This window comes from Varanus komodoensis, unplaced genomic scaffold (assembly GCF_004798865.1).
Source record: "Varanus komodoensis strain SLA01 unplaced genomic scaffold, ASM479886v1 scaffold1, whole genome shotgun sequence".
Lineage (NCBI taxonomy): Eukaryota > Metazoa > Chordata > Lepidosauria > Squamata > Varanidae > Varanus > Varanus komodoensis.
In genome coordinates this window covers 76,818,334-76,831,686 of record NW_025335268.1, presented here as the reverse complement: position 1 = coordinate 76,831,686, position 13,353 = coordinate 76,818,334, and the positions used below count along the sequence as shown (strand labels likewise).

At 41.9% G+C, this 13,353-nt stretch overlaps 1 protein-coding gene across 11 annotated transcripts in view; it reads left to right on the top strand.

Moving 5' to 3' along the window:
• The first annotated feature begins 10,390 nt into the window (after positions 1-10,390).
• The window catches only part of REPS2 (RALBP1 associated Eps domain containing 2), an 86,306-nt gene continuing 83,343 nt past the window's right edge, over positions 10,391-13,353 (top strand). For 5 of the 11 annotated variants that reach the window (XR_006414709.1, XR_006414716.1, XM_044429911.1 and 2 more), the window contains exon 1: positions 10,392-10,916. Coding sequence is in view for 7 of the 11 variants with exons in the window: in XM_044429911.1 (XP_044285846.1) it covers positions 10,689-10,916 (228 nt within the window). In the remaining 4 variants the exon portion in view is untranslated. Of the gene's footprint in view, positions 10,917-11,326; positions 11,497-11,899; positions 11,943-13,353 lie in introns of those variants that run through there. The other 6 variants (XM_044429948.1, XM_044429931.1, XM_044429921.1 and 3 more) reach the window with 3 other exon arrangements.

Genomic DNA, 13,353 nt, shown 5'->3' with positions numbered 1-13,353 from the left:
ACAGTTTTTCATGGCTGGGGAAGAGAGATGGTTTCAATGACGGATGTTTAGGCTAGCAAGGGTAGGTGCTGCTTTGATAGGGGAAAAGTATGTGGAAAGGGCTTGGATGATGAGGGAAGTTTGTAGGTACAAGGGATTGCGAGTATGTGAGGGTGAGGGTGATGAACAAGATGTGGATCGGTGGAATGTTTGAACATTGTTACTTAGTTGGAGGTATTTGCAGGAAATAATCTGGTGCTCCAATTTCCTTCCTTTAAAGCTGGCATTCAGGATCAGAGCTGGCAATAGAATTGGGCCCTACAGCTCATTTGAGTGATGCCTCTGTTCTAAAAATGAAGAATTTATACTATGAGTTCTTTGAAATGGTCTGCAAGGTTAACATTATAGTATACTGGATTTTGCTTCATGAAAACAACACAAAGTTCTGTACTTGTAGAGGTTTTTTGACCACAGTGCAACCTGTACATGGTAAAACTAATCTAGATGGATTGGTCTCCTTGATTAAACATTTCAGGATCATAACAAAAGATGAACACTGGTATTTATTAGGATGGAATTGAGTCTGCATTTTAAATTCCATGTTAATTTTGTATTTATCACTTTCCTAGAATAGTTGGTTCTCACCATATTTGTCACTTGAAGAATAAAGATCTAAGGAGCTTTTACAGTAACAAACAGTTTGAGTCAAACTTTTATTTGCTCAACTTGGTTGCTTTGGGTAGGAATGGAATAAAATTTTGTTCAGTGCTCTTGGTGTTTGTAGCCGTATCAAATTCGGACAGGAAGCTATGGTTTACAAGAGGGTACAGAAATGGGGTGGGTAGCATTGCTGAAAAGGTTTGCAGTTTGCCTTATGCAAGATTCTCAGTTTACCTAGATTCTGGTATGGAAATGTTGCAATTAGAAGGTTTTTATGCATGGGAGAATCATGAGAGTTAATATTTTACCCTTATACCAAACTTTGGACAGTATTTGAGCTCAAAGGAGACGCTTGGAAATAAGCATGCAAATATGATGAAAAGGTTAAAAGCCCAGAATTCAGTAGTTCTAATTAAATCATATCATTAACATAGTTGATCTAAATCACAAATTAATTTAGAAAGGGTCCCGGGACACTGTGATAATGCTTTTCTCAGGAATTTATAGATCTGCAGTACTTTCTGGAGTTTTAGACAATGAATTGAGAATTCATTAACACTGTGACTGATCCTCGAGACCGGAAGGAAAGGTTAGCTACCTTCATCCAAATCTAATCCTCTTGTGAGCATATTCATCAATTTATTAATACTTGTATATTACTGAATATAACAATCCCTAACTGACATGACAACGTATTAAAAATAACCATTAAAGTGATAGTTACAACAAAAATAGATAACAATTAAAAAGCAATAACCTAGCAGACGGAATAGTTTCAATATGTAAATTACAAGCCAGGGAAAACTTGTAAACACATAGCCTTTCTGGAGGCATTGTCAGGCTCACCACATGTTCTTCCAGAACCACATAGGTAAGGAAGTTCCAGAAGGTGGATGCTGCTACTGAAGGTCAGCTTTTCAAGATATATTGTGACATTCTGTTGCCAGGTTTCCACACCACACTTGAAATCCATGTTTTCTATAGGATGCTCTGATCAAAAGCCTTACCAGAACTTAGAATAACTTAAAGCCTTGTTTTTCCAAATTCATATTAGAAGCACAGCAGCATAGCAGAAATGCCAACGTCCAGAATGCCACCTATGACTCGCTTGTTACAACAGCCTTTGTCTACTGGCTTGTTTTTCCAGGCATCATTCAAAGTGCTGGATATGACAAAGTGTGTATGACGTGGGACCAAGTCCCCCTCCCATGCAAGCCTGCCTGGATTTTAAAATTCTCTGGGGAGGTCTTTTCCACAGTCCCTCCATTGTCAAAGGCACCTTGCTTGAGGGGCCCTTCCCAGGGGCACCTCCAGGTTTTGGAACTCTCTTCTGAGGACAGCCAAGCTGGTTCCATCTCTTTTGTCCTTCCACAGGCAGGCAAAGATCTTTAATTCAGACAGGCTTCTGGTGTATTGCTGAAGAGGGATGAGGGTAGTAGGTGGTGCTTGTTATAGTCATCTTTTAATTACATTTCATTCAGTTCCTGTTGTCTTCTTGGTATTGTTGTTATGAGTGGTCTTGAACATTTTTGGACAGAATGGCAGGATGTTAAACAAATTCTAGAGACATCAAAGGCCAGATGTGGTAATAAGTGTTCTGAAATGGGAGAGGAAAGAGTTCCTTCGGCATCTTCCTTAAGGTTTACCCAGATTGCAGGCTTTTTCAGGGTCACTGCCATGAGGAGCAGGGAGGGAGCCCAGTTGTGCAAACGGTACAGTTCAGACTGATTGTGCCACAGTATATATTGTAGTCATTCAGAAACTAGATATGTAAGCCCACAGCCTGGGAGGTGGGGATATTAAGCGCTGAATTAACTGTCTGGCAACCCTTTGGTGCTTGGAAAACTCCTGTCCTTTCCTACTGTATTAAAGGTAATCACCAGCACCATCTAGTGGCAACGAACGTATATAGGCTACCTTTTTTTTTTAACCAGGTAAGAGGGTAATCTCTAAATTATCTCTGTGACAATTATCTGTTAGCATATCTCATCACATGCATTCAACTATATAAACTGTCTTGTGTACTGAACCAAATACCTTTTTCTTAAATTGAAAATTGAAAAATTGAATTGGAAGCTAATGACTAAGTTGCAAAATGATTCTAATCTTGGTCTTGCAACTGACCTTGGGAGGCTATCATGAGGAAGAGAAACAATATTATTTTCTCTCCAAGATTTTTCTCTGTCCCTAGCAGAAGGCAATGGATTTAATGAACCAAGCAGGGTTTCCATATAAAGGTCCCTAATGCTGAATTCATCAGCTCCTCTATCTCTAAAGCAGTGCCAGATGTTTTTCTCACACTTGAATTGTGAAAAAGGAAATTAAAAGATTCCTCCCCCCATTGATGTGCAGCTGTTGGTTTGGAAAGCATATGTTTCCACTGTGATGATGAGAAAACATTTCAGGCTTTCTACTGTCAGTCACTAGCAGCAGCAAACAATGAGAAAGTATAAACATTCAAGCCATTTCTTTAACATGGAATAAGGCATTGCTTCACATCTTTCTGGTCTAGGCTATAATAAGAAAATATTTATTTACTGTACTTTTAAACTGCCAAATAACAAAAGCTGTCTGGGTGGTATACAATGCATTAGAAAACAATTCAAATTCAAACTAAATAAAAAACAGAGAATGAATTGGCACCAAGAAAAGAAAACAATAACATTATCAAACCAGTTAACAGAAGTAATAAAAGGACAAAAGATCATTTTTAAAATGCCTGATTTTAAGAGGTATTTCACCTGACACCAAAAAATCACAAAGTAGGAAATAAGTGAGGAAAGCCTTGAACATGTGGGGTGCCAACTCTGAAAAGGCCCTTTCTCTAATAACAATTCACCTCACTTCATTCGAAGGGGAAATTTTGACAAGGGTCTCAGATCTTAACATCCAGCTAAATAAATATGGTGTCCCTCAAGGTAACTTGGCCCCAAACCAATGAGTGCTTTGTAGGCTTGAATTCAGTCCATCGATTAACTAGCAACAAGTGGAGATGAAGTGCTGACATAATATCATGATTTAAGTCAGTCCTACTTAGCAGTTTAGCTGCTCTGCTTTGTACCAGCTGAAGTTTCTGGGCTGTTTTCAGAAGCATCCCACATAAAAATATTGCCAAAAACCCAGTGGGAATTTACCAGAGCATTGCTATCATAAAGCTATTTCTGTCCAGGTTCATTAGCCTGAGCTGATAAAAGCTTCTCTGTGCCACTGAAGTCACCTGCACCCCTAAAAACACCTCCAAACTATAAAGCTGCATTTTTATAGGAAGCAAAGCCCTTCCAGAACAGGTGGGATTACACTTAATTAGGCAGATAGGCCATTCACAGGTATCTTTGCCTCATATTGATTGAGTCTACTTTATTGGCTCTCATGCAGTCTATTAGCCTGCCCAAGCTCTACTTCAGAAGCTCAGCTGAAGAGATGGAAAACCGGCAGAATGATCTGAAAACACAGGTAAATGGCATCAGTACTTTCAAGCCCCCAACCCCCAGTACAAAGTGTTTTTACCTCCTGTTGTTCACCCAGTTGCCTCTACTGTAATGAAACAAATTAAGGAGAAGGTAATAGTTCTGGGTATGTGGACAAAGATATTTATGGATTTGATAGTTCAGAAGGAAGATAAACATCCAGGAAAAATTGGTCTGATATAATGCAGAACATCCCTTCCCCAGTGAACTGGGCATGGAAGAATTGCCAGTTAATTGAGCTTGCACATGTTTAGGATTTTGAAATATTTTCTTAGCCTGGTATGGTGCTAACTCCTAGGAGTTTCAAATATTTTCCAGGTTTGCCACCAGTGTTTTGCTAAAACATTGTGTAGTTCAAGTTCCCTTGAACCAGGATTATATTGATAAATCTTGTTAATCCTCTCATTTTAGCAGATGAATATATCAATGTGCAATCCATTTGCACAAGAACAAGTTCCCTTTTGTACTGCACCAATTAATTAGCTTTTGCTTGTGTTCTTGGAATTCATTTGTAATGCAATTTAAGATATCACAAAGAAAATCTTGTATTAAAATGAGCACTGCATTTTGTAGTTCTGTTGACACCAACCTTTATTTTGGGTAAGTTTTAAAATTAATTTTTGGAATTAGAATAAGAAATCTCTCTTTAAGTTTGAAAAACCAGTCACTTGTGCTTGGTTCTATTGGATGATGTGGAAGGAAACCCAACATTCAAACCACTGAGAATGGATGAAAACATTTGATTTCCTTTGACGCATTGCTGCCTGAAAAATTCAAAACATGCAGTCTGTCTACTGCTTGTCCACAAGATGATTCATAGTTACTGTATAAATCCATGGGCCCCATAAACTTTGCATAAATTATAACACTGGCCATTCAGAGAAAAAATACACAATGTACTGTTTTTATAATCAACAAACCAACCAGGTACTGCTTAGGCACTGGAGAGCCAGTGTGGTGTAGTGGTTAAGAGCATGGGACTGGGACTCAGACGATCTGGGTTCTAGTCCCCGCTCAGCCATGGAGCCAACTGGGTGACTTTGGACCAGTCACAGACTCTCAGCCCAACCTACCTCACAGGGTTGTTGTTGTGGGGAGGAGATGTAAGCTGCCTTGAGTCCTTTGTAGGAAAAAGGCAGGATATAGATCGAAAAATAAATTAATAAATTAAGAAGCTTATTGAGTAACTTCCAAGCATGCCTCATATGAAGAAGATGGGATCTGAATATTGGCCTGCCTTCTTGCAGATTTCTTCATGTCTTCATACAAGTCCATAGTTACCTTGGGCAGAAGGGTCAGATTGCCTGCTAAAGCTATAAGGGCACATTTTTCATTATTTACTCATAATAACAAGATTCACTGAGGAATTAATGAAAGTAGTAGTTGCTCTTCTCACCTCTACTTCTGGTTATTCAAAAGAAATGCCCAAGAAATTCTAGATTTTTTCAGTGAGTAGCATAGTATTAAATCAATATTGTTCCTGTTGATGATAACAGTATTTATGGCTGCTTCAGAAGATTATTGAGAGAGGGCACACACAAAGAAGTCCAATTTTCTGGGTAACAAAATGAACTATATACAGCTGTTATGTGTCTGAAGCATTTTGAGAAGTGTAGCATGGGGTGAGCTGGACCTAGATAGAAGAAATGGGGAAAAGATTAAGTGCTCTAATGTATCTGGCTGATGTTCTTAAGCTTCCAATTGCTGATAAAACTGCTTTTTGCTGTAAATCTTTCTGACCACAAAAGTTGCCTCTATGAAGAGTCTTTTATCTGGGTCTAATTTCAAAGTATGCATGTCAAGATAATTTAGAGTGCATACTTACACCTGTTTCCTTTTCCATTGAAAACAATACTTCCAGAAGCCCACCCAAGTTGTGTTATATGTAACTCTATGTTCTATAGTTACCTTTCTCATTCAAGATAAATATCTAAAGCTAAACAAGTACTGCTGAAAGTGTGTGTGTGTTTGTGTGCATATGAGAAAGAATGTAAAAAATTTCAGATAAAATGAATTTTCTCCCTCTCTTTGGAAGGCTTTGGTGAGCAAAAATCAAACACAATTTCGGTTCCCCTTCTCTTTACTTCAGACACAGCAAACATTTAGAGGTAGAAATAATTTCCCACGCACTACATCTTGCAGAATCTGGCTTTGGTACAGCACAATCAAACAGTCATAAATTAAAAACCACAGAATTATTTAAACCATCTGGCATTACTTTCATATTGTTCGCATTTCTGCAGACGAGTATGATAGGAAGATTGGAATCAACCATTCATAAAAGATAGACACTACAATGGCTGAGATTGTTTAGCTTAGGAGAAAAGGGAGTAAGGATAGTCATAACAGAGAAGTAAAAAATTATGCATGGTGTGAAGAAAGTGAAGGGGGAAGGACATTTTCCCCCCTCCCATAATGCTAGACCCTGGGGTCATCCCGTGAAGCTGATTGGTAGGAGATTTGGAACAGAAGGAAGTACTTGTTCATGTTGCATAGTTAAACTGTGGAAATCACAGAACTGTAGTGAAAGCCACTGTTTGAACAACTTTGAAAGAGGATTGGACAAATGCAAGGAGATGGAAGAGGCTACCAAGGACTGCTAGTCCTGATGATGATGATGATTACATTGCATTTCTATCTTGCCTTTTTTCCTCTTGTGAAGAACCCAAGACAGCTTACATAGCCCCATTTTATCCTCCCCACAACAACCCTGTGAGGTAGCTTATACTGAGAGCGAGGGACTGGTTACTCAATAAGCTTCACGGCAGAGAAGAGCACAAATCTCCGAGGTTCCCAGTCCTGCACACTAACCACCACGCCACACTGGCTCTCACAGATTGCTCTATGCTACTTCTAGGACCAGAGGCAGTATGACAGTGTTCACCAGCTGCTATGGGACATGAGCAGGATGGACTGTTCTCATAGCTTTCTTGTGGGAACCTGTGAGCAGCTGGTTTGCTACCATGCTGGCGAAGATGGATCCTTGATCTGATCCAGCTCAGCTTTTGCATATGATTGATTGCCGGTCTTCTGTTTGGATTGAACTTCTTTGTAAGCCTAGAGGTTGGCCTACCTGCCAGGACCACCTCTGAGCACCCATACAGCAGCAGGAGTCCACAGACAAGATTCCCCTGGCATAGATCCTCTTCACTATCGCCACCTGTTTACCTTAGTCTGGCCCAGACTACAGTGGAGAAGCAGGAGGTGGTCGAAACAGTTTACAAATGGTCTCACACAAAGCAGCTGGTGCCAAATTAACACAGAGTGAGATCAAAAAAGCTCAGAGGGACTCTAGTCCAATCTCCTATGATGTAGGAAATCCATAAGAGCAGCATGCCACATAACTGCTCAGCCTCTGCTGGAAAACCTTCAATGAAGGAGTGTCCTGCATGTGTTTTGAGGCAGTTTGCTGCACTGCTGAAAGCTTGTGTCATCTGGAAGATCTTAAGACTTACTTGGACCCTTGTTCTTTTTATTTACTGTGTTTTAAAATACCTGAAGTTCACTGTACACTACATTAAAAGAATTTAGCACAAATGTTTAAAACAAGCAAAACAGTGCAAAAGAAAACCAAGCAAAACTGGCAACCATTTTAACATCCTAACATCAGATTAAAATCAGTAACACAACAGAGAACTCAGAGCATTAATACAGTTGTTAAAATGACTGGGAGACTAAGAAAATCTTCACCTGACACCAGAAATGTAGAAGGCAGGTAAACGTTACTGGGGATTCAAACTGAAATTCTTGAATTTTATTCTGGCACTACTCTTTAGAGAGTGTTTGGGCTACTTGAAGCCCCCAGTTGTTTAGGCTTGCTTCCCTTATCATTGTTGTGCTGACTAGAGCTATAATGGGAATGGTAGGCCAACAACAATTAAGGCAGAATATGTACACTTGAAGTAAATTCTTGAGTAGGACTTACTTCCAAGACCAAAAAACCAAAACCAAAAAACACCTTTGCCTACTTAGCTTTGTCACTTTGTCGGGATTTGTCAATTAACAAATGCAAGTTGACGGTACCATTTTTTAAGGTGAAACAAAGATAGCTTCTAGAAGATATGTCTTATTATTTATTATGAATGATTTCTTTCATTGCATTCATAGTCTGATCCTCCAGCCAAAGCTCTCAGAGTGGCTTGAGTGAAATTAATAGGGCAGTTCCTGCCCACAGGCTAACTATCTAAAAACATAACATAAAAGGGGAAAGGGTCAAGGAGGGAAAAGGAAAAGGGGAAACTCAGGCACAAATTACTCACACTTGTAGAAACATATGTAATTATATTCTCCCAACAGCAGCAGTCTGGATTTGACAATCACTCTTTGGCCTTTTAAAAGTTTTCTGTGGCCTCTGTATCCCCTGACTTTGTGTGTGCATATGTATGGGGGATTCTCCATGAGTCTAAAGTCCATAGTTCAAGGGTTCCAGTTTCTTAAAATATTCAGTATTGAGCTCTCATTGATCTATAATGAATCATGCATAAAGTAGCCTAACTGAAGTAAGAACTTAAGGCTATCAGAAGTCATGGCAAACCTTTCCCATTGATTCCAGTGAATATACTTCAATATATACTCTGGAATATACTCTTTTTATTCCATGTTAGCCAATACTTCTCCCAAATAATTCTGGGACTAAGAGTTGCAGGCCTCTCTGGATAGGTAGTTCCCAGGAATGGTTGAAAAAACAGCCCTATTCTTAACCCCTTAAATTCAGGGCTTCCGACACAGTGGCTGCTACCAGTCATAAACTAGCACAATTAAGTCTCTTGAGAGGCAGTGGGGAAAAGATCCAGCAATGCCCCTGAGGGCTCCCTCCAAAATAAGCAGGGGCACTCTGACTTCCCCCACCCCAGGCCCACTCCACCACATCCTTGCTGGGGGTCTTGGTAGACATATTACATCAGAAATGAGGATTCTGCTGTGGATGTATCACCTTTTATCAGGAGTCCAATGGCAATATAATACACCTGGAAAAATGACAAACATGTATACATATACACACCATGTAATAGTTTGTAATATTTTAACGAGTGATATACCTTCTGTCTCCATTCCTACACTAGTTTTGAAGCTTCTCTTTCACTCTAATCTTGTCATTTTAGAGATAGCATACTCAAACTTCGCCTCCTGTACTATAGCATGCATCCAGAAAGATCAGTTTTAATGGCAAATTAAAGCATAGCAGGATTTAAAGCCTCACTGAAAGCTATGCCTCTTCCATTTTCTTTTCATTTATTTATTTAATTAAACATTTATGTCCCAATGCACTGTAAAAGGGCTTTCCCTCCCGGATTAGTTTACAAATCAAACTTACTATTACATTTGTATCTCACCTTTTCACTGAAAACACAGACCAACAAACATTTGTTGTTCAGTTGTAAAGTCGTGCCCGACTACTAATAACAAACAAGATACAAAATTATAATTAAAATATCAATAAAATTTCATAAAGCAGGCTAGAGCTGCACATATTTATTTATTTGCTGTTGTAAGGGCTTGAAGCATGTATGTTACTGACAAACTACTGTTTTCACAAACAGTTGGGTTTAAAGTTGAAATCTGCTTTTGTCTGCTTGGTGCCCTTGAATTCCCTTCCAGTGAAACAGATGGAATTTAACTTTTCAAACTAGCCAAGAAAAGTTACGCCTCCTTCTACTGGACACCAAAACCAGATTTGAATACAAAAGTCTTGCTTGCACTCGATCTAGGAAAGACCTGCCAGAGGTCAACCCACCCACCCTAGGATATCTTGGTCCTCTGTATCATCCTGCCAAGGTGTAGGGTCGTGGTTGTTCTTTCCACACATCAGGTGACCTGAAGAGGTAGAATAAACAGGTCCACCCACCTTTATTTATTTAAAACGCTGGAAAGGCTCCCAGCGTAGCCTACCGATCAATAAATACCAACAGAGCCTCAGAGCGGGCAAATTTTCAAGATCAGCAGGCAAGTGGCTGTGCACAGGCCAACCAGGACAGCCGTCAAGGTTGTGACGAAATTTAGGAATGGCTGTGGCAGGAGCTTTACGGAGATGAAGACGCGGGAAGGCTCTCTGCACATGCTCAGAGAGCATTCGCTGGTAGCGCTCGTTTCTTCTCGTTGCCTTGCCGGTTAAAGCGCCTCTTTCCCCGGCTCTGCGGCTTCGCGCTTCCCCCTCGGAGGAGAGGGCAGGTTCCCTCGAAAGAGGAAGCCGCCGCCGCTGTCCGAGCCGGAGCGCTCTTTGCGCACGTGCCCGGAGGAAGCGCTTTTCCTTCCAGGGGCCGCCGCCGCCGCCGCCCGCTCTCGACTCTCTGCCGCAGAAGGCGGGGGGAAAGCGGGGGGGAGGAGGTCGAGGGAGACGAGGAAGAGGCGCGAGAGAGCGCTCCCCCCCCCGCGCGCCGCCGACCGAGGGACAGCACTGCAGAGGCAGCGCCGCTCCGCACTGGGAAGGAGGCGGGAACGAGCTGCAGCCGGACCGTGGCGCGGCGGCGGCGGCGGCGGCAGGAGGGGCTGCACCTTCCTCGTTGGCGCCTCCTGCAGCCGCCTCCGTAGCGCTCCCCCGGAGTCGTGCGCTCCCGGCGAAGCCGCCGCCTTCCTCCGCCTGCAATGGAGCCGGCGGGCGCAGCCGCTGGGCCGGCGGCCGTGGCGGGAGCGCCTCCGCTCTTCCTGAGCAGCGGCGAGCAGCAGTGCTACTCCGAGCTGTTCTCGCTGTGCTGCGGCGGCGTCCAAGGTGCACTCGAGGCGGGAACGGCGGGTCCCGTGCCCGCCGCTGGAGGGAGCAAAGTGGCGGAGTTGTTCCGGGCGTCGCAGCTTCCCGCCGAGACGTTTCATCAGGTAAATAGGCGAGCGACCTCCCCTCGCACCGCCCGGTTCGGCGGGCGGGAACGGGCGCGACAGTGTTTCTGGGCTCGTGCAGAATGCCTTCGTCGCAACGGCGGTTTGAGGGTTTCCAGGACCGAGCGGCAAACCTCCGGAAAGCGCTGCGCTTTGGCGCTTCTTAAAAAAGGAAGGAAGCGGCGGGGAGGGCTTGCCTAGTGGACTTGATGAACTGCAAAGAGCAATTCACCTTTGTGCTATTGAGTTGTTATCCCCCCTCCCACCATTCGCTCTCCCTCACACACTGCACATTTTTGCTGCTATAAAACAGGAATGTTTTTGTTTCCCCTACAAAATTGTGTATGACCCTCTCCTGTCTCCCCATCCTTACTAGCAAGTTCTATGCTGTGGGTAAAGGAGAGTGCAGAACTCTGTCCTCAAATGTGAGAACAGAGGCAGACCTTTTCAGTATACCGTTGTAGAAACATGTTTGGATGCTTTAAGTTAGCCCAAGTGGATGCAACCAGCTTGAAACCTCTCCGGGAACGATCCTATGTATATTTAGAAAGAAAGAAGACCTCAACATGCGCAAGCAACGGTAGGCTGGGGAATGCTGGGAGTTGTAGGACTTTTTTCTGTCCAAAGTTGCACAGGATTCTGCCCTTAGTTATTTTATTTTACATATTTTAAAAGGTTATATGCTGCATTTTCCACTGAGAGGCTGCAAACAGCAATACTTAAAATCATGTTAGAAATCCTGATTAATACTCAACAATGTTAATAGCACTGTGTAAGAATACCAGTGAACCTGAAGGGCTAAAACACATGCTGAAGACTTTAAAAAGGCCCCTGGTTCCTTATGCCCATGTTAATACGAGTCTGCTTTCTAGGGTTTGAGAGAAGTGATCTTTTTAAATCTACAGGACTATACAAGTGTGGTTCATATTACAACTCCTCTACTCCAAATTGTGTCAGTTAGACAAGTTTATCTGTTACTGCAGGTATCCATTCATGGACTTTTCATTCTTGAATGCTGTTCATTAGGTAAGTGCACCAGGCCTCACTGCTGGTGTGTTGTAGGCATTTATTGAAAATGTATCTGTTTGGTTTGGTTTTCTCCCAGCTGTGAACTCTCTTTGTACCAAGGCCATGATACTAGTATGGGTGGTCCTCTTTGTTTTGTTTTTGTTAGTTTTTTATTCTTTGTAAACTGCTGTGAGATTGTTTCAAACAGAAGGTGTATATAAATATTTTAAGTAGCTATATAAATAAAGGTATTTCTAAAGTGCCAGAACTGCTATTTTTCACACTGGGAGCAGAATTTGTAGATTGTTATGGAAGGGGCCTTAGTTTTGTGCTGTCTCATCATCTAACTTCCTTTATTTCCTCTGAAGTCTAAAAAGGAAGATGAAAACAAATGAAAACTATAGAAACAGTTGCAGCTGCACAGGCACACAGTGTTTGTTATTGTTTGCTGTATACCTCCTCCACGACCAGCTGCAGAAATACTGTAGTTGTCTTTCTGTAATAGACATTATTTCTGTATCTTTTTTTTTTTTTTGGCAAGCAAGTATATACCTCAATCCCAAAAGTTGGCTCATGAACCTAGTATCATGACTTGAATTGTTCTTCTAAAAATATTGCACTAATAATAGTTAGTTTCACCTTTGGGGAGTTTAATATTTTAATCACTGCTGGAATATATTAACAGTGTATGGGCTGAAATTTGTAGTATCAGCCAATGTTTTGGGATGAATTCAACTCTGAGACCCTTTGGGATATGAGAAAAACATTATTCATGCATACCATTCTGGTTACAAGGTAGAGTTTTTACATTTGGTTTGAGTTCTTTGCCTTGATCCAGAGAGCTTTGGATACAGAGGCAAAAGGCCTACCTGGTGCTTTTCCACTCTTAGACCTGCTTGCCCCAAAATGACAGGAGCTGTCAGAGAAGGGAACGGAATGTGCCCAGGCAGCATCTGATCACCCCGTTCCCAATGGTCACCATCCCACAGAACTTAGAGGAAGCGTAGACATGTGCAAATGCCTCTGACAGAGGGGGCTCTCAGGTAAACATGGGCAATCTCTCTTGATTTCAGTGGGATTTGTGTATGATCAAGGAAGTTCAGGAGTGCAGCTAAAAAGTACATCGTCCTAAAAGCCAGTTCTGGAGACTTTTCTCCTGCTGCTCCCTCTCCCAACAGCTGGCGTGTAACAAGCCAGCATTCAATGTGGATCCAATCACAATCGTCTGTTCCCTGTCCTCTTTTCTCTTTGGAGTTAGGACAAAGAAATTTTGATTGCTGATGAAGGCAGGTAAATGTTGAGATTTCTGAGCTATACTTCTGAATCAGATGTATGTAGTGGACAACTGTAGCAGTTAAAGCTCTTTTGCAAAACTGCATCAGCAGCTGATAGAGCATTTTCATGTTTTTAAATTAATGTTTGTGCAAGA